The 20,485-nt window shown below is 38.3% G+C and overlaps 4 protein-coding genes across 5 annotated transcripts in view; 1 reads left to right on the forward strand and 3 right to left on the reverse strand.

The window, feature by feature from the left end:
- LOC134656893 (flotillin-2) overlaps positions 1-20,485 on the forward strand; it is a 384,591-nt gene that overhangs the window by 23,514 nt on the left and 340,592 nt on the right. The gene's annotated exons all lie outside the window — the stretch shown is intronic.
- Positions 399-3,745, reverse strand: LOC134657073 (glucose dehydrogenase [FAD, quinone]-like). Its single transcript, XM_063512625.1, has 5 exons — positions 3,495-3,745; positions 2,510-2,737; positions 2,183-2,315; positions 1,966-2,085; positions 399-1,695 (listed from the first exon to the last, which is right to left on the reverse strand). The coding sequence occupies exons 1-5, from the start codon at positions 3,739-3,741 to the stop codon at positions 399-401; spliced, it is 2,025 nt and encodes a 674-aa protein (XP_063368695.1). The 5' UTR covers positions 3,742-3,745.
- Positions 5,712-11,339, reverse strand: LOC134656791 (glucose dehydrogenase [FAD, quinone]-like). The gene is made up of 5 exons (XM_063512314.1): positions 11,015-11,339; positions 8,834-9,061; positions 8,178-8,310; positions 7,236-7,355; positions 5,712-7,044 (listed from the first exon to the last, which is right to left on the reverse strand). The coding sequence occupies exons 1-5, from the start codon at positions 11,331-11,333 to the stop codon at positions 5,790-5,792; spliced, it is 2,055 nt and encodes a 684-aa protein (XP_063368384.1). The 5' UTR covers positions 11,334-11,339; the 3' UTR covers positions 5,712-5,789.
- On the reverse strand, positions 13,051-18,198 carry LOC134657074 (glucose dehydrogenase [FAD, quinone]-like). The gene is made up of 5 exons (XM_063512626.1): positions 17,958-18,198; positions 15,551-15,778; positions 14,738-14,870; positions 14,434-14,553; positions 13,051-14,336 (listed from the first exon to the last, which is right to left on the reverse strand). The coding sequence occupies exons 1-5, from the start codon at positions 18,196-18,198 to the stop codon at positions 13,052-13,054; spliced, it is 2,007 nt and encodes a 668-aa protein (XP_063368696.1). The 3' UTR covers position 13,051.

Below are 20,485 nucleotides of genomic sequence, written 5' to 3' on the forward strand. Positions count from 1 at the left end.
TTGTTTTTTTTATGCAAATTATTTTCATAATTCTCTATTGTTAATTTAGGTACAAAAATCTATATAAAATACAATGGGAAACTGTACAGTTAGTTTTATTTCCATAACATAGTTCTTACAGTGACTTCGACGTCAGATACATAGATTGATTTTTCTGGCTCAAAATATTTAAGTAAATATTAACAGATTAGTACAATTCATGTGCCACTTTTATGAATCCACTTGTATTAGATAGGTACTCTGTGGTCATACTAAGTTCAAGGTTTGTGAATTAGGTTTGGTATATTTTTTACTAGATTTATTTTTGTGATAGTTTGGGATATTACTAAAACACATCTAGCAACTTTAGTTTTCTAATCATTTACAGTATTTGCATAATATATTACACTAGCTGCTGTTCATATTAAATAGAACTCATTATCCTTATTCTGTGGCACACTTTGTTGATAATTCTCAGTTTTCCATTTCCAAGCTTGTTTAAGCAGGTCCGCGCCTTTTTCGCCGATCATCATGGCCGGTCCATTAGTGTGTGCAGCTATATGTCTAGGAATTATACTGCTGTCGATGACCCGTAGTCTTTCTATTCCATACACCTTCATTTCATTGTCTACTACGGCGTCTGGGTCGGAGACTGGGCCCATCTTGCACGTTGCTATTTGGTGGTGCTCCGTCTGCGTGAGCTGTCGTAGCGCACATTCCCAGAAGTCATCTCTATTAAATGTTCGATTTCTACATTCCGGAAAATTCGGCTGGAATAATGCTGATCCGTATTTTTTAAACGGCGTCAAGTCACCCATTTTGATTACATATCGTATTCCGGCAAGCATTGTCGCTACATCTCTCGGATGTGTTAGGTAATTATTAACAATTTTCGGTGGGCTTAACGGATTCTTATCCCTTAATTCTAAGTAGCCTCTGGATTTTGGATATAAGAGCATCGGGAAGGCGCTCCAGGTTTCTCTATTGACGATGGGCCCGTAGGCTGGATTGAATACATCGTCTCTTATCCTCATTCCTTGCCGGATGGCTCCACCTCCGTCGGAACCGATTGAACCTCCGATGGATAGCAACTCGAGGTCTACATAAACATCATCCTCATGCGGCACGTCCGTTTTAATATAACCAAGTCCTTCGACTCCACCAGGAGAAGCAAGCGGACCATCGCCATAATTAATCCATCTTATTATATTTGGTAGATTAGCCTCTCTAGATTCTATTAAACTGATGTTCGACGTATTTAACGTAAACACTATCCCGTCAAATGAAATATGATCATACAAAGTCCTGCCAACGCTTAAATTTTGAAGTACGGTTATGTTAAACTTTTTCAAGTGGTTCTCCGGGCCTATTCCTGATAACATGAGAAGTTTAGGCGATTCTATGGGCCCCGCTGATAAAATAACCTCCCTCCTTGCTTTTACCATGTATCTCATGCCATTTCGTACGTATTCTACACCGGTTGCGGTTTTGGTAGCTTTATCGATAACCACTTTTGTAGCTCTGGTTTCTGGCAAAATGTGCAAATTTTTTCGGTTTTTGTGGGGGTGTAGGTACGCTTTAGCAGCGCTGTGGCGATGACCCTTGGATGTTGTGGTCTGCGCGTATCCCAGGCCCACTTTGTCAGGGTCGTTGTAGTCGACTGTTTTATCGCCCAGAAGTCTACCAGCAGCCAAAAAAGCTTGTATCAAACGGGTTCTAAAAATAGAGAATAAATAATTGCAACTTAAATCATCTAAAAAGTAATCTAAGTAGTTTTTTTATACTCGATGCTAACCTCATTAGGCGGTTGTACTAAACGCAGCACACTTAACTTACCTAAGAATTTATCTCATTGTGATAACATTTACGTATTTTGTGTCTTTGTATTTACTTTAAACATGATTTCAGCACTTTCATTTTCGATGTTAGAAAAGCAATACGAATTTTTCGGCAATTTCGGTCATATGTGCATCTATACGTACGTACCTCAACGGTGGATTTTCAATAGAAACTTTTCCACTGTGACCTTTATATGGATTTTCATTGTTTTCTATGAGATTTGACCTTTCTAGTTTCATGAAATATGACAGCACGTCCTCGTATGACCTAGAAAACAATGAATTTTATAATATGTCCTGGCTGATATTGTTTATGGCGGCAAGACTCTGGAATAAAACATGAACATGTAACCACCAATACGAACCAGCCGTAATTCCCGTCCCGAGCTATCCTGTCCCAGTCCTCGGGCCGACCTCTTGTGTAGAGCATGTAATTGATCACGCTGGTACCGCCAACAGCGCGGCCCCTGGGCCAAAGGCAACGGCGGCCTTCCATACCTGGGGAACATATTAAAAATGCTGTTGAAACAATTATATAAGAATAACATATAAGAATTCGACCCATAACTTCACCCTGGCGTTGGCGTGCACCATCATCTTTCGTTTAAAGTGCGAGCGCGCTTTGGCTTATTGCTGATATCTAAACGAAATCAAGGTTGTGAAGATAAGTTGTTGCTTTAAACTAGAGGTACCTAAACACACGCCCGGCTGCGGCTCCGTCCTGTACTGCCACGCGTACTCCGTCCGTTGAAAGTACGGCGCGAGCGCTGGCACGTCGGTAAGGATGTTTTCAGCTCTGCCCGCCTCCAGCACCAGGACTGTGACGTCACGCTGCTCCGTCAATCGTGAGGCTACAGCGCTGCCTGCCGAGCCCGCACCTACTATCACGTAATCGTACTCTGCCCACGCGTCCGTTTGACCTGAAGTAATTAATGTAAGATTATCAATATCTAAAAACACCCTTGGCTTGTTTGAACTATATTGCTCTCATAAACCCTTGAAATTTTCTGCCTACTACTCAGAGTATATCTGTATTTCGACAAATTATTTTATTTTTAAATAGAGTTACTTTTTGTCGAATGTAAAAAAATTTAGATCAGTTTTCTTGAGACGATTATAACGATACGAGAGTTAGTCGAACTTTATCCATTGCATTTTTATCTGAATTACATTATGTATACAACGTTTACGGTGTTATGCAAATTACGGTTGTGGGACATACGCACTCTCAATACCAATTGAGCGTGCGTAATTTTGTAAACCGCATTATTGTCACTCCGGTTTTATGATGCAACGTATGGAACTGGATTTTCACGATGCCATTTCATGACCGTGACCGTTTTAGAGGAAAATATCTGCCTCATATTTCATGCACAAATATTATTTCATTATCTGCTTAGTAAACAGTGGTTACCAGTTTCCTAAAGCATTGATATATAGTCAAAAATTGCTTCGGTCGGAACAAGCTTACTCTGCGTTACAATTGCTCAGTCAAAGTGTGGAAATATCATCATAAACGTCGTATTTCGGTGAAAATATGACGTTTTTAATGCCACTTGAGACACTGATAAACATTGTTCTGTCAACGTCGGTGTAAAGTTAGCTTAGGCGGACTTTATGATCCTGTTATAAATGTATGAGCAAATTCTTTAAAGAGGCGAATTGACGCTTACTTACCGCCAGGCAACGGATATGCATCTCTCAGAAATCCAAAGAAATCAACAGACGTCGTAGTTGGTCGTCTTACAGGCGAAAGAGCCCTCATAGCCAGGTCCATCATGGCTCCTCGAGGTCTCGTTTGGGATGTCGAATTTGAGGGATCTTTAAACTGGAAGACCCCTTGCGATCGTATTAACATGTCTTGCTGGCATTTTGAAATGATTAAAGACCCTAGTAACGTTATTGTCCCAAGTAAAAGTAACATTGTAAGATTTGTAAGCCTTAAAATTTTCTAAATGGAATTAGAATGAATGAACACTTGTTTATTCCTCATTTATTGTTCTAAAATTGACATTCTGTCCTTTTAATGTTTTAAATATCAATTCCCTTTGAAACTGCTGGTCTTAGTCACGAGCTAGACTACCCTTTTTTACACAATATGCTCAATATACTCGTAATCTATTCATTTTAACGTATTAAAATAATATTCCATAGTAGAAGGTACACTGTATTCCAAAGCAAAATCACGTATCTGATTATTCCATATGCACTTTTTCTACAAAAATACTCTTGTTATTCAATAAAGCGCCGCTTTTATAAAATTTGCACCACCACCAAGAAAAGTTTGCTACACACCATATTCTTGCAAAAAGGCTGGTATTACGAGCCCTTATGAGTCAAATTTCCGTAAACATGTGTTTGCAATTGCACCGTGTCAAGGCGGCGACCGGTGGCGGTGGACAGTCGATGTTAAAGATATGTTTACACTTTTGTACTTTAATCCTTTGTAATAAGGCGGAAAATGTATGCATATCTTTGACATCTACTGAACATACTCAGAACGGGCTCAAGTAGAGCATGAACCAGAAACAGGTGACAAGGGAATGTCGATCTTAATATCACTTTTCAATACACCGAATTTCAGATCCATTCTGATATTGTTTTGTGTAAGTTAACATTAACGCTAATGTTAATTTTGTTATAGTGCAAATTTAAATAGAGCAATGCAATTTGTGTTAGTAGTCCATAAGGAAATGTAATTTTTATCGTAATTGCAACGAAATTCATTATTATCATATTAACGCGTATGATTATCAGATCTTTAAAACAGTGACAGTTGATAATTTGGAAAAGAAACTGCGTTAAGTGTGTAAATTGTTTTTAACTGCAATAAGTACATAAATTAAGGGTGGTCCATTCGTGAATGCAAATAATGAATTTAATTTACCACGGTTACCAGTTAAAGGCGTTTCTGACGTCGCAAGGTAAACCTCATGCGTAGTAGTTCATTGCCTTATCTTAACGAGGACACTCATTTAATTCAAAGTTGCTGGAAGTGCTTAATATGAGCAGGCTTGATAAAAATAAGTCTTTGGAAAAAAACTTTTTTGGTACAAGCTTTTATCGCTGACTGTACTTTTCATTCAATATGCCTATTGAACTAATACTCTTCGCCAACTAATACTCTTCGAGACAATTCTAAAAACCCCAAACACTATTAGGTTGCGTTGTTTCATCACAGAGTTCCTATGGCCACCACCTGTCTCCGTCATCAAGTCAGCTCGATGGTACCATAATATTGCATTGTAACCCGAATGCATTTCAGCTCAATCGGAAATCTGGAAGTGTGAAAATTTTTGCTTCCAAGATTTGACCTGAGTACCTTAGGTAACAGGGCAAGTTAAATAAAAGCTTGTAAAAACATTATTTTTATTATTTTTAATTGACCAAAATGCTTATGGTTGTCTTGTCTTAACTTATTTCTAAATACATTAACTTATATATATGTACCTATCTAAAATTACTTATATTACTTACATACTTTGATTTACGAAGACTTCTGCACAAAACTACTTGCAAGAATTAATTGTTAAGTTTTTTACTAATCTACTAATATCGATTGAATGCAGAGTGGGCAGGCATTATTTTCAAAACTACTTAGAGTCAATTACTTTATCCTTACTTTATTATTTGATTAAAAATTCGACATCAATATTGCATCATAAGGAAAGCTGAAGTCTGTTTAGGATATTTTTGTATTAAGCGAATATTATATGTTCGCCAAATAAGAAAAAAACTGCTCTGTCTAGTAAATCTTAAATGAATAACAGTCTTGTTTTGTATGTTAACCTATAGGCTTCATGGTCAATACCTCCTATTGCAGTACCGAAGGCATATATGGGTAAGATACGAAGCCCTGGGAGTAATTGCGTTTACTTAAGAGTGAGATCTGCCTTTTGACCGCGAACGACGATTACTTTGATGGCAAATAATTCTGGTTGAGGCGTGAATATCGTTTGTAGACTTCAGATTTTATCGTCCCCAATCTTCCTTTATCATATCAGCAGCTTTTTCGGCGATCATGATAGCTGGCGCGTTGGTGTGCGCAGAAATGGTCCGCGGAATGATGCTAGAGTCTACGACGCGTAGGTTTCGTAGGCCATGTACTCGCAGCCTTGGGTCGACGACGGCGCGAGGGTCACTGGCAGGACCCATGCGGCACGTGGCGATCTGGTGGTGCAGCGTCGCCGTGAGCGTGCGCACAGCACACTCCCAGTAGGCGTCAGAGTCAAAGGGTAGCTCGCGGCAGGCCGGGTACTGCGCGCGGTGTAGCTTGGCGCCAAACCGCTGGAAGGGCGCTGTAGCCGCCAGCGCTTGCACGTGCCGTACGGCTGCCACGAATGCTGCCACGTCTTGCCCGTACGCATCTGAGAGATAGTTCCTCCTCATGCGTGGATGGCTCCACGGGTTCTTGTCTTTTAACTCAAGAAACCCATAAGATTTGGGGTGCAACAACATCGGGAACGCACTCCATGTATCCTTAGTTCCTAATGATCCGAATGCTTCATCAAACACTTTACTTTTTATTCTCATGCCTTTCCGTACGGCTTTGCTGCCGCCGGGACCTCCGTCTGCGATGATTGATCCACCAATACTGATTAGTTCCATGTCAGGAACAAGTTCGGGGTCGTCGGACACTGGCGTTTTAATATACCCTATTCCTTCAACTGCTCCAGGAGATGCGAGGCTGTTGTCGCCGGTATGGAACCATTGCACAATTGAAGAAATTTGTGTAGCTTCCCGTTCAGAAAAGCTTACACCGGTGGTGTTGAGTTCAAAAATGAGACCCGGAAAGCATATGTGATCGTAGAGCGTTTTGCCCACTGGTAAATCTTTTATTAGAGGTACTCCAACTCGACTAAGATGCTCTTTCGGTCCTACACCGGACAACATCAGGAGCTGTGGAGAAGCAATTGGTCCCGCGGACAATATCACTTCTCGTTGCGCCCGCACTGTGTACGTTAAACCGTTTCTCGAATATTCCACGCCGTACGCAATGTTACTTTGGGGATCAATGAGTATTTTGGTGACAGTGCTTTGAGGCAAGATATGAAGGTTCCGCCTCTTCTTGTGAGGGTGTAGAAAAACTTTGGCAGCACTTTGCCGGTGTCCATGGTTTATGTTTACTTGCACTTTCCCAAAACCGAAACCGTCGGGAGCGTTGTAGTCAACTGTAGGGTGTCCCAGGATCTTGCCAGCTTCTAAAAATGCTTTTAGAAGCTTTGTTCTGAAATTAAAATAATGATACTTTACTTGCCTAGTATATTTAATTTACAAACTTACAACATTTATCCATTTTGGACAATTTAGTTTAAGTTTTTACTTGAGAAATGTAAGACAAGTAAGACAGCCCATCATTATGGAATAACCTTAGTGGGAAAATGTAATATAGCACGTAAAACGTAAGTATTTACTTACTTTACGGGTACGAATTCTACGGGTAGTTCCCCTTCTTGGCTTCTATACGGATTCCTTTCAAATCCTTTTAAGTTGGCTTTTTCAGATTTCATGTAATATTCTAGAACTTCATGATAGGACCTGCAAACAAGTGTATGTTTATAAATAAGTACCTACGCAATACAAGTATAAACAAAACTTCCACATCCAAGGAATAGGTGTATTTATACATATTTAATCACCAATAAGTAATTAAGTTCCAAGATAGTCTGCATTTTTTGACGTTTAATTTCAACAATATCAGAAGCTGTGTTCTTGTTTTTAATGGTCTTAGTTTCCTTTCCTACGCGAATATCTATAGGTACAATCAAACCGATTGATTTGACTGACAAAATTTGTTTACTTCGAGTACATACTCTTAGTTACTACACGACGTCAGATTCTTGACTAGTACCTGAATTATTTATGACATCTACTTCGTAGGCGTTTGTCACTATACTGGCGTTACTTGGAAACCATCCAGACGTAACGGAGTCTTGAGACGTGATCAGGAATAGCGTGGTTCAAAGTGTTCAAATAACATTAAAATAGCGAATACAAATCTATGTAACTACTGTTATTTTGATGACATTCGATTTTTAGTCTTAGAGAAAAAGATATGATCTATAGTATAATAATCCGTGAGCTAGTAGAAGGTATTGTAGAGTCAAAGTCAGAAACAGAAGTCGCTAAGCGGGTAAGGAGCTTTTACTCTCTAAGGCTGTTTTACTAGCATGTGAACCGCCTTAGTAAATACTCAGACTAGGGATTGCTCCCGGTACTGAGTTTGTATGGCGAGAACCGGGAATTCCCGGTTCTCGCCATACAAACTCAGTACCGGGAGCAATCCCTAACTCAGACGGCTTAAACACCTCTCCCACTTAACATTTTCTGCTGCTGACTGTGTTGCCAATAATTCATTACCATCCATAATTCCCGTCAGCGGCAATGCGATCCCAGTCCTGCGGGCGGCCCCGTGTGTAGATCATGTAGTTGATGACGCTCGTGCCCCCAACCGCCTTACCCCTTGGCCAGAAGCACCTCTCGTTCTTCATACCTGAAAAAGTGGGGTTTCTTATTTAGTTCACACAAATACGGTTATGGATTTTTTACCTGTTGATACCTTTTCGTATCTACTCTATAAAGATATTTTTAGCGCGGGGGTCAATCACCAGGTTTAGACTAGGGATGGGGATTATTTCGAATACCGCGAGTCCGAGTACATGTGCCATCAGGTGTATCGGAGGCATCGGAGATTCGGAGCACACGAAATGCTTACAAAGTTGTTACTTTACAACGTCAGCTTTATAGGGGTAATCATCATTATCTATTCCGAATAAGACTAAGTATACCTACATATTATTTTCTAGAATATCTATTTAATACTGATCTACATACTGTTTACGGTTCGAGCCGTTCTATGCCAAGGATTACACTTATTAGAGTTATTAGTGTTGATACCGGATATAGTTCATAGGGCAATGAACCTAATTTCCAATTTAGAAACCAATTGTCTTCTCAAAATGGTTTACGTGCGTGAGTTGTGGGCTAAAGTATAATTGAACAACTTAGACACTCACCCATACATACACCTTCTTCCCGTTCCATATAATACTGCCAGGAGTAATCGGTAGACTGAAAGTAGGGTGCCAAAGCTGGGATGTCTGTGAGGATCATCTCTGACTTGCCAGCCTCCAATAGCAGCACAGTGGTGTTACGATTTTCGGTCAGCCTGGCGGCGAGCGTGCTCCCAGCTGATCCAGCGCCTACGATTACGTAGTCGTACTCGGAGAAAGGCGCTTGAAGACCTGTAAAATGCAGTCAGGGATTAGCATTATGCAGGGATCCTTAAATAGATGAAATCGTTATCTAAACTTTGCACCAACAAAATCTTTCTCAGGTGATAAATGTATCATTGACTAATAGAGCTTGCCTTATGCTTATGGCATCAAGTCCGCAATTTGTCCTTTTCTGTATTGGGCAATAATAATTGAATTAATAAATCGTTTTTTAGACAGTTTATTGTCAAAACTTTGGTGTTACTTAAATTGTTTTACAAAGTAATAACGCGCGACAATATTGGTATCAATGCACGTGCACATTTATTACGTTAATTTGTGATTTTACACGGTTTGTTATGGGTGAAATTATAATGATCGAGTCACAAATTCCACGATGCCCCAAACTTGAATTTCATAAATATCATGTATGACTCTTGCGGGTTGGAGGCATAGGTATATATGCCTCAGGTAAGTGAAATAAGAAAAAGACTTGTCGCATGCCCTGTTAGTCTGAGCATCTCTGAGCTGAGAAAGACCTAACTGTACTTACCTATACTACTCGTATAGCCAACAACGAAGGTCATTTACACAGGTCAAACACTGTTTCAAAATCTTAATGCCTATTTTTCTACTCCAGCACTTAAATGTGTCAATTAAATGACTGACAGTGATATCTAAAGCAATGTCATTTGAATGATTTGTCTATAGGCTCATAAGATGACTGCTAGCAGTCATCTTATGAGTATAATACAACTGCTTTATTTTTTTTAAAGATTCAACTTCCGATCATCTTGATTGAAAGAGGTGTTTTCATTTACAATAATTTTTTTTTTGCTGTGTGCATAATAATTCATACAAAGTAACACATTTTCTTAGTCTCAACTGTTTTGTGTCGGGTGCAGCTGTCATAGAAAAAGTAATGTATGCAACAGCTCATAATTGGTTCTTAAAATTCTCGGGTCTTTTTTTACAAAACTCGACTACGTCTCGTTTTGTAACTTCGACCCTTGAATTTTAAGAACCCTTATTATATCACTGTTGCATAAACTACTATTTAATGCAATCTTAAATTTGCCTCAAAGGCAAACGGGAGAACAAAGTTTTCGTTCCATAAACTAAAGTAACGAAAGTTTCCTATAATAGAAATGCGGGTCAGTAGGTGCGACCAATATTTAAGAGCCAATTAGTAAGTCGAATTCTCAAACAAAAAATTTGCTCTAAGTAAACATAACTGTCTATGAATAAAATCAGTGAATCTGCGAATCTTGGTCACCGCGTTTGTGCCAAATCCTGTGCGGTTTTCCGGTCAGTAAAAGTAGTTTTAGAATCAAGAGAATGTCGTATTTATGTTACAATAAAGAAAAAAGGCCGCCTAGGAACCATTATTATGAAAAATCACTACTTACATACTACTTTTTCTAACGGCAGGCCAAGTTTTTGCTAAGTTCTTTGACCGCTTCGCGAATGACATTGACCTCGCAAACCAGAATATTATCATAAACGACATCTGTAATTTATTAATCATACTTGAAAGGGTAAACGTAAACGGATTGGAAGGGTCGTGGCTAAAATAGAACTGTAATTAATTATTATCCTGGTTATCTAGTTCAAACACGCTGTTTGGTGTTTTTTAAGTTACTTAATTTATAAAATTTTCATTGGTTTCTAAAGGTTAAGCTTTGTTTACTAACAATATACGCATTACCTATTTTTAATGAAAAATGACGATGTTATACATACTTAGATAGAAAAAGTAAGGACTCGTAATAAACTTGCGAGTCATATTATTATTGAGACTTTTTATAATGTAAGGACATACAAACAAGTGAAAGGCCATCCCACGTTAGACAATTGAAGTTAGATATTTTACCTTGAATTTCTAAACCACTTTTTATTTTATTACCTCACAATATCAAGTTCCTAAAAAGTATTTAACCTTGTGTTAGAATATGTGTACTTAAATATAAATTAGGTACTCACCTCCTGGAAGCGGAAATTGGTCCCTTAGAGAAGTGAAGAGGTCTCCTGTATTTTTGGGCGCATGATTTTTCGCCACTGTTTTTCTGACGTAATCTATTATGGGGCTTTGCGGATGCGGCCACAGTAACTTAGCATTTCTGCCATTATTATCATGATTTAGTACATCAGACGAGGTCTCCTGTGATTGGTCACTGAAAGTTTTTGTTAATAAATCTTCATAGTCACTTAGTTCGTTCTCTGTTTCAACAAATGCTTCTTCTGTAAATACCGAACTAAAAACTGACAAAAACAGGATATAGGTTTTTAATTTTATGATCATTTTTGAAATATTCCGCTCTTGATCAAAAGTTTTATATTTAAAAAAATCGAAATAAAATAACAAATCGAAAAAGTAGCTGGCCTCGACAACGGCCCGTGCTGGTATGTCGGTTTGCGATGCGACACCCTGGCATCTGCCTTTGGGGGCTTGTTCATACGCGCCTTCGTTGCCATAGCGTATGGTCGTATTGCTAATTAGAGGTGGGGCTACTCATTTGTGCATGGTCATGGTCGCGCATACTAATGAGCCGAAATACTGCAAAAACAATCTAGGAGCCGGTTGCACAAAACGTATAATTCTACTTCGTTAAGAGGTACGAGGACGATTGTTTGTCCATACAAACGTTATACATATTAACATTATCTTATTACCTATACAAAATATTTTTCATTTCTCATGCTCTGAAAGAGGGTCATTGTTATTCTAAAAGGTGTGCAGAAAATGATTCGTTTCTGCACTAGAGCATTTTACGTTCCAAGTACGATTTTGTGAATTGTTTTACGATAAGCAACTGAAATTTGGGTTTAAATGGATTTATTATACAATTTCCATTCTGATATTTAGTTCCCCATACCATAAATAACGATACTTTTGACTAAATTGTTATTAGAAAATACCCTCAAGATTTACTATACAATTTTATACTTGGTCATGTTTTTAAAATACACATGTATTTTACTTTCCTCGTATTCGAAATGAAAAGTAGAGTGTTTAACTCGGGCGAAAGGCATCATTTCAGTATCGGACTATTGGCGCTCTCACTGCGTTCGAGCACCAAACTACCTCAGCAGAAATGAGTGCCTTTCATCCCTTGGTTAACAATCTACTATTTACACAATTTGATTACGAGTATGTTAACCACAGCTATTATCCTTTTTTTTCGCTCCTTAGGTACTCCTATAATAATAAAATTTATCAAAAAAAAATCTAACGAATGGCCATAGATATAGGTGTACATGAAATCTTGTAAAAGTATTTATTATCCAGCAATGTGCTTCATTACTGGTGTAATGAAACTCACAATCATGACGCACTGTACACTCAACCAATTTAAATTCTGGCCCGCTTCTTATTTTGTCGCAGTGACAAAGATTACGAAAAATATGGGATTTCATGACTCTTAGCGCCACTTGCACCATTCTACTAACCCGGGGCTAAGCGGTTAAACCGTTAAACCAGTGTCAAATTGTACTAGTAACCATGGTAACTCCAGGTTTAACCGGTTAACCCCGGGTTAGTGGGATGGTGCAAGTGGCCCTTAATACTGTCCTTAAGACTTAAGTACAACTCAGAAGATACGAAGCTACACAGGACTCAAAATGGTTGCCTTTACAATTTACATGTCTCTGTTGGGTTCAATATTGCACCCACTTTTCTGCATCTGCAACCAAATATTTTATTTCAGATTAAATGAAACAGATTAATGTTATGGTACAACTTTCACGTTTATTATTTATTAATTTCACTATTTAATTTCAGACTAGTACATAAAATTAACAACCACAGCACAGAACACTATAAATTATAAAATTTATAAATTAATGATCTCGTGAAACATATAACTAAAACTTAAATATCAGACTGTATTAATTCACATAGACACAACCTATTTTAATTCAGAGGTATATGTTTGACAATAGCTTATGTAATAAATAAAAATAAACTTATAGGTAATACTTTAGTATGTACATCAAAGTAGTCTAACTCTATAAAAACATTCACGATCTCTCAGGATTTAATTGTTTTGCGTCTTCTTTTATCATATCAGCCGCTTTTTCACCGATCATGATAGCGGGTGCATTTGTGTGGACCGACACTGTGCGGGGGATGACGCTGGAGTCGACGACGCGTAAGTTGCGCACGCCGTACACCCGCAACCTTGGATCGACGACGGCCCGAGGGTCACTGGGGGGACCCATGCGGCACGTGGCGATCTGGTGGTGTAGCGTGGTTGTGAGCGTTCGCACCGCACACTCCCAGTAGGCGTCAGAGTCAAAGGGTAGCTCGCGGCAGGCCGGGTACTGCGCGCGGTGTAGCTTGGCGCCAAACCGCTGGAAGGGAGCTGTAGCCGCCAGCGCCTGCACGTGCCGCACCGCTGCCACGAACGTTGCTACGTCTTGCCCATACGCGTCTGATAGATAGTTCCCCCGCATTCGTGGATAGCTCCATGGATTGTTGTCCTTCAACTCAAGAAAACCAAACGATTTAGGATGCAACAACACCAGAAACGCACTCCACGTTTCCGTATTATCGATCGATCCGAATGCGGCATCAAAAACTTTCTCAGATATCATCATTCCTCGTCTCACCGCTTTGCTTCCATCTGGTCCCCCATCTGACACTAATGACCCGGCAATACTTATTAACTCTATATCTGGGACATTCGCAGGGTCATTGGATACAGGAGTTTTGATATATCCGATTCCTTCCACGGCACCGGGACTCGCCGGCGGACCATCTCCGTATTGAAGCCATTGAGCGACAGTTTGAATACTCTGCGGAAGTTGTACCAATCGAGACTCGCTCAAACTAAGTCCTGTAGTATTTAAAGTGTATACTACTCCTGGAAAACTGATGTGATCGAAAAGCATACGTCCGACCGGCAGGTCTTGAATGACAGGAATTCCGTGGTTACTCAAGTGACCTTTAGGCCCTATTCCAGACAACATAAGTAGTTGTGGCGATGCTATAGGACCGGCAGATAAAATGACTTCTTTCCTCGCAGCTACATTTCTTTTTACACGATTCCTGACATACTGTACTCCATGGGCCGTCTTCGTCGTACTGTCAATTAAAACTTTAGTTACCCGGGTCTTTGGTAGTATATGGAGATTAGGCCTATTCTTAATTCCGTGCAGGAAAGCTTTAGCAGCGCTTACTCTCTTTCCATTTAACGTGGTACTTTGAACATATCCAAACCCAAGCTGTTCAGGAGAATTGTAATCGACTGTGGGGTGACCCAATTGTCGCCCAGCTTCCAAAAACGCCTCAATTAATGGTGTTCTGCAACATAAACGTGATTATATAAACATCTAATGCACGATAAAAGTACCTAAAGCTATTTATTGTAAGTTTATATACAAATTTTAAGATGGCTTACCTGAATTGTGTGAATTCTACGTTCATTTCACCCTTTGTTCCTCGGTATGGAGAATCTTCTAACCCTCTTAAGTTCGATCGCTCGGATTTCTTGTAATATTCTAATACTTCATTGTACGACCTGTTGCAAAATCAAGGGATAATTAATTTCTAATTAATTAAAAAATTGACGCAATATCAATGACTAAAACACAAATAGAACCGGTACAATGTTTTGGTTGCTTCCACTTACGTAATCACTTAATCTTTAGCCGTATATGATTTTAATGGGTAATTATATTAATAATTATCTTTCAAGTCATTACCATCCAACGTTTCCATCAGCTGCTATGCGGTCCCACTCCTCGGGCCGGCCACGCGTGTATATCATGTAGTTAATAACACTGGTTCCTCCTACTGCTTTTCCTCTCGGCCAAAAGCACTTTTCGTTTCTCATTCCTGCCAAGAAATATCTTAATTAGCTCAACAATTTAACTGAGGATATGTCCTTATAATAAAGTAAGTATACCTATAATAGGTATATGAGCGCTACCGCTATTAACGTATACGAGTATGTGCAAATACCTGAGCATGTTCGAGCATAGTCGAAATCATCATCATCATCTTCCTCGCGTTGTCCCGGCATTATGTCGCGGCTCATGGGAGCCTGGGGTCCTTATGTCAACTAATCCCAGTAATTGGCGTGGGCACTAGTTTTTACGAAAACGACTGCCATCTGTCCTTCCAACCCAGAGGGAAAACTAGCCCGTATTGGGATTAGTCCGGTTTCCTCACGATGTTTTCCTTCACCGAAAAGTGACTGGTAAATATCAAATGATATTTCGTACATAAGTTCCGAAAAACTCATTGGTACGAGCCGGGGTTCGAACCCGCGACCTCCGGATTGCAATAGTCGCACGCTCTTATTACCGCTAGGCCACCAGCGCTTCCGAGCATAGTCGAAATGAAAAGTATTATAAATCTGGTGAAATAGGTCGATTTCTAGTTTAGTTAACAATCTACAATAAAGTATCTAGACAGTTTTGGTAAGCTCGTTCCAGTTTATATCTGATCTTGGCTGCGACTTAGAGGCGATTAAACCATCTCTACATCGTCTTATGTAAAAAATAGTCTCTTACCCATGCAAACACCAGGCTCCTTATCCATATAATACTGCCACGTGTAATCTGTCCTCTGGAAGTACGACGCGATCGCAGGCACATCCGTGGTGAACATCTCCGGTTTCCCTGCCTCCAGCATCAGGACCGTGACCCCGGGGTCCTCCGTCAAACGGGCCGCCAGCGCGCACCCGGCCGAACCCGCGCCGACGATTATGTAGTCGTATTGGGTTAGTGGCTGTTTTAGACCTAAAAAAAATAAAGTTTACGAAAAAACTTATAGTGTCGAGCACAGCCGTTAGGAGCATTCTTTGTCACCACACCAGCTCGGAAAGGCTTACTTTGCACTTCAAAAACGGATAGCAAAGTTGCAGTACCTAATTCACATGTAATCAAATGCAAATTTTAAATGATGATTTTGGATGATAAATATTTAATAACATTCATTTGAATTTGATTTGGTTTGTTTTTGTTTGATATTTTACATTTAATATTTGCTTCGGGTTGGTGTGGTGAAAAATTTTGTGTTTCACTCGGGGGCAAATTTTGTTTAACCTTCGTGCTTTGAAACCCTCGCAACGCTCAAGATTCCAATTTTGGAATCTTTCGCTTGCTCAGGTATCAATATTAGCACGAGCGGTTAAACAACAACTTTGCCCCTTGTAAAACAAATAACTATTTAGTGGCCCTTGAGTTACGCGTTAATTCTCATAAACACGATAATGGCATTCTAATGTAATGATGCAAGGCACATAGGTTTTACTAGGCAATCAAGTCGCTGGTTTTTGAATGATTTGATGTCATACGTAATTGCAATTGATTAATGGCTGGTTGTATAGGGATTAGTAACAGTTTTTAATATAAGAATCGTTACGTAAATTGTCATTAGTTTATTATCACGAAATAATCGATACATTTACGGTATTCATTCAACATGAATCAGGCTCCATGTTGTTTGATTTGTTAAGTTACAACTCTTTATATTCGTTTTTCTAATATAATCATGCTCTAAGTATAATGTTATAATTGCTAAAAAAACAACTGTACACATTAAAGCTATGTACTAAAGTACCTATACAACAAGGACACAATGTATACCATGCATCAGATGGCACATATGAAGATCATTAAATTGTTAAGTTATTTCCGCATAATCTGCTTCGTTAAAGGGAATCTAATACTCGTATCGGTCTAGTGTAGTGCAAAAATAATTATTGGTAACTTTTAACAGCAAAATAACACACTTAACAAATAACAAATTTAACAAAGCAGTTGACATTAATATTGTTATCTTCGTCAGCAGTTCGACTACAATAGGTGCTATCTGAGAGCAAATGCACGAATGACTATAATATAAAAATACCCAAATCACAAAAGACATAAAAAAATATTACTTAGTTACGAAATTTAATATCCGTTGACTGCGCTTTTAAAATGTGCATATGAAGCCAAGTTACAAATTTTGTACCTCATAAAACGTCTGCATTCTTATTCTCTAAATATGGCCCCTGCAATTTGATCTTATATTTTTTTATCCGAGGAGCTCAATGACTTTATAAAATACTTACATGACTGTACCATATATGTAACCAATCTTCCGGACGGTGACCCGCGAATAAGGCCCGCGATGGCCATGATGTACCTACATACAAGTGGTTGACTTGGTTACTTCTTATCTCGTGAGATCCGAATATTACGAGTAACCTTTCGGGGTGAATGCCTTTGCTTATGTAGCCTGCATGCGTATGTAGCCTGTCATACACGAGATAGATTACATACCTGTCTATATATACTAGCAGGTAGGTATTCTTCGCTTTAATACTTCAAGTTAGTACTGTCCATTGATATAAAGAGTAAGTATAAAGATGAACCATGAGTCCTCACACAACAAATTCCAAAAGAATACGGCCGTTATTAATATTTCATATTTACATACTGTTCTTTTTGAGTACTTATTAAGAATTATAAACCGACAAAAATTCGAAGGAGGGCTGTTTTTGAAGACAGCTGAATCGATTTATAACATTATTTTCTTTGAAAGGGCGTGGTTCATAGTTGGTCCCATTCCCATTATTATCACATTACGATTCCTGAAGAAATCAAGGAAAGTGATTGATGGATTGGAGTGATTTAGGAACTTTAAATAGCGACGTTTAATTTAATGAAGTGGAACACCATGAAATGATGGCACTTTCACTTGGTCCTGTGGACTCGGTTCTTTCTTTTGCTAAAGATTATTATATATGACTTTATGACAAACTCTGTATGACTAACTTATGTCGGTCTAATATTGATAGATCCTAGAGATCCTTTGTTGATACAACTACGACTGTCGTTGGAGGTGACAGGCTATATTAACAGATCTACTTATACTAATTCTACAAGTACATATTTCGGACTACTACTGACTAGATTTATGTTGACTTACCATTCGGTAATGGGTATTGGTCTCTGAGAAAATCAAAGAGGTCCATGGGGTCCTTCGGGTCATAGTTGGGGTTGACTGACTGCATCAGCAGGTCAATAATAGGGTTTTGTCTGTATGACCGCTTCCGCCTAGATCTGGCTTCTCTAAAGAATGTTGGGTATTGATATCCATCGACGGAGAGTTCAACAGTTAGTAAGCATGACAGAATTGTCCACACTATGAATTTGATTCCATGTGCCATTTTTTCAGTTGGATTTATGAACCTGGCAAAGGAAGTTTTAACGTTACTAAGTTTTATTTATAGTGCTGACTTATATGTATCTTGACATCATATTAGTCTGCAGTGAACTTTTTTGACAACCTCATACATATTCCATCTCCGTTCCATCAGATTGTTTTTATGGTTCTGTACACGAAAGGCGCTGCGACACTTGCTTTTGTAGGTAGGTTCATTATGTTGTCTTACGTAGGTATCCTTGTGAATAAATAAGCCATAATTATAAATTATTCACAAGTTTTCCCTTAGATTTAAGCTTTACTTTATAATATGTAGAATAGATAATTAATAGACTGGATAATTATATAGTTAAATTACGCATAATTACTAATATGAATAGCACCCTATTACATAATTTTATTAATGTACCATCAGCCGTGAAAGTGCATGGCGACTTTATCAATGAATTCATTCATAATTTCTCCATGCAAATTCGCAGCTCAATGTATAGGTACATTAATCGCGTGAGCGTGACTGAAATATATTATTTTTTTAATTATTGTTAAGTGGTATTGTATTGGTATACTAAATGTTATGAATTTATACATATTATTTTTAAAACTGGGCAGCAAGGCTCAAGTAAACTACTTTTTATTAGTAACAGCGAAGGTTAAAAAATAGATTAAGATATAAATTAGGCATTTCCGTACTACGTAGGTACGTACATAAGTATGGTTTGTAAACGTACTCGTTTCGCTCTGTAGCTCAACTTATAAATGTCATTTGTAATTTTAAGCCTCGTTTAGTTGTAATCAGAGCCATTTAAATTTTGTTTATTCTAAAATTATTTATAAACGCCGAGCGATTCATTATGTACGCAAACAAATTATGTTATTGTTATTTTTAACGAAACCAGTTTGTTATTAATTTTCCGGGGCTAGACTGGTGCTATTTGAATGAATTATAGGAGTAATAAATTTTGTATAAAATACTTTTGCAGTTTTAATCCTGGAGGTGCCTAATTGTATTATTTATATGTGTAATAACATTCCACTGCAAATTTAATTACGTCATTGAAATGTAATTATAGAATAAGTTACTTATTCATTATAGGTAACTTTCTTTTGCTAAGTCACTTTGAAATTTAGTAAATTAACGCACTGCGATAGTTTAACGCGTATCGACCCAAAGTTATTGATTTAGATTAAATGTCAGTAGAGTCGCAAAAGGATATTGTGATGTGATATAATATTTGGTTGCAGCAAAAGGCGCAGTTGTTTATTTTTTATACAATATTCTATGACTTAACTTTAGAAAATAAGTTTCCTGTGACTATAAGTCATTTTTTTTTTCTGAAAGTACTATCGTCACTTAATAGGGATATTGTTTTATACTTACCTTGTAAAAAATACAGAATATTCCATGTAACATGCACACTGAAAACACACAATTGTTTTATATTGTTTAAGGACCGCGACCGTTAATTCTAAACTCAAAGTGCGTCGGCGCCTTTATGGTATCAAATCTGAAAGGCGACTGCTCCCGCGATATGTTTACCACTGGTCAACAGCGCTAGAAGCATTAATTATACCGGACTATTTAGGCCAATGTCATTAAAATTACTGTTTCGGAAAAGTTGCAGACACAAGTGCAATTGGCCTTAGACATTAAAATGTATCTTGTGGGCCTAAATTCGCACGTATAAGTTCAGCCGTTATGTCTGACCGGCACTTCGAAACTGTAAGTTAATGTTCGAAATAGTTTTTATTTACATTATTTATTCAGTTTTCCGTCATAATTAGAATGATGGTTTAAAAGTTACACAATTTTATGGAATTTCGGAGAAATTATTTCCGAAAAATCAAAAAATTATGTCATCAATTCACGAAATTCGTTAAAAAACCGTATCAGACGATATTCCACACCATATGGTTGAAGCAAAAAAGTCATCCCTTATTTACGTGTACGGGAGGCTCCCGAAAATTATTTATTATTTATGAAGAAATATTTTAAAAGGAGATGAAAGTTTGTAAGTGGTACAAGGGGAGCAGTTTGTAAGCAGGGTAAACTTTCTTTGGTATTTATCGAAAAAGGGGTCAAAATCAATGCTGAGTACTATAAAACAGAAGTCTTGACAAAAATGTTGCTCCAAATTCAAGAATGATGTTAGGGAACTACTTCTATTTTGAAGGCGGAGACGGAGCTCCCACACGACAAAGTTCAAGCGTGGTGTCAGGCGAATTTAACAGATTTCTTGCCGAAAAATTAAATCTACTGAACTTTTTTGTATGGTCGTACATGCTTTTGGAAC

Source organism: Cydia amplana, chromosome 19 (assembly GCF_948474715.1).
Source record: "Cydia amplana chromosome 19, ilCydAmpl1.1, whole genome shotgun sequence".
Taxonomy (NCBI): domain Eukaryota; kingdom Metazoa; phylum Arthropoda; class Insecta; order Lepidoptera; family Tortricidae; genus Cydia; species Cydia amplana.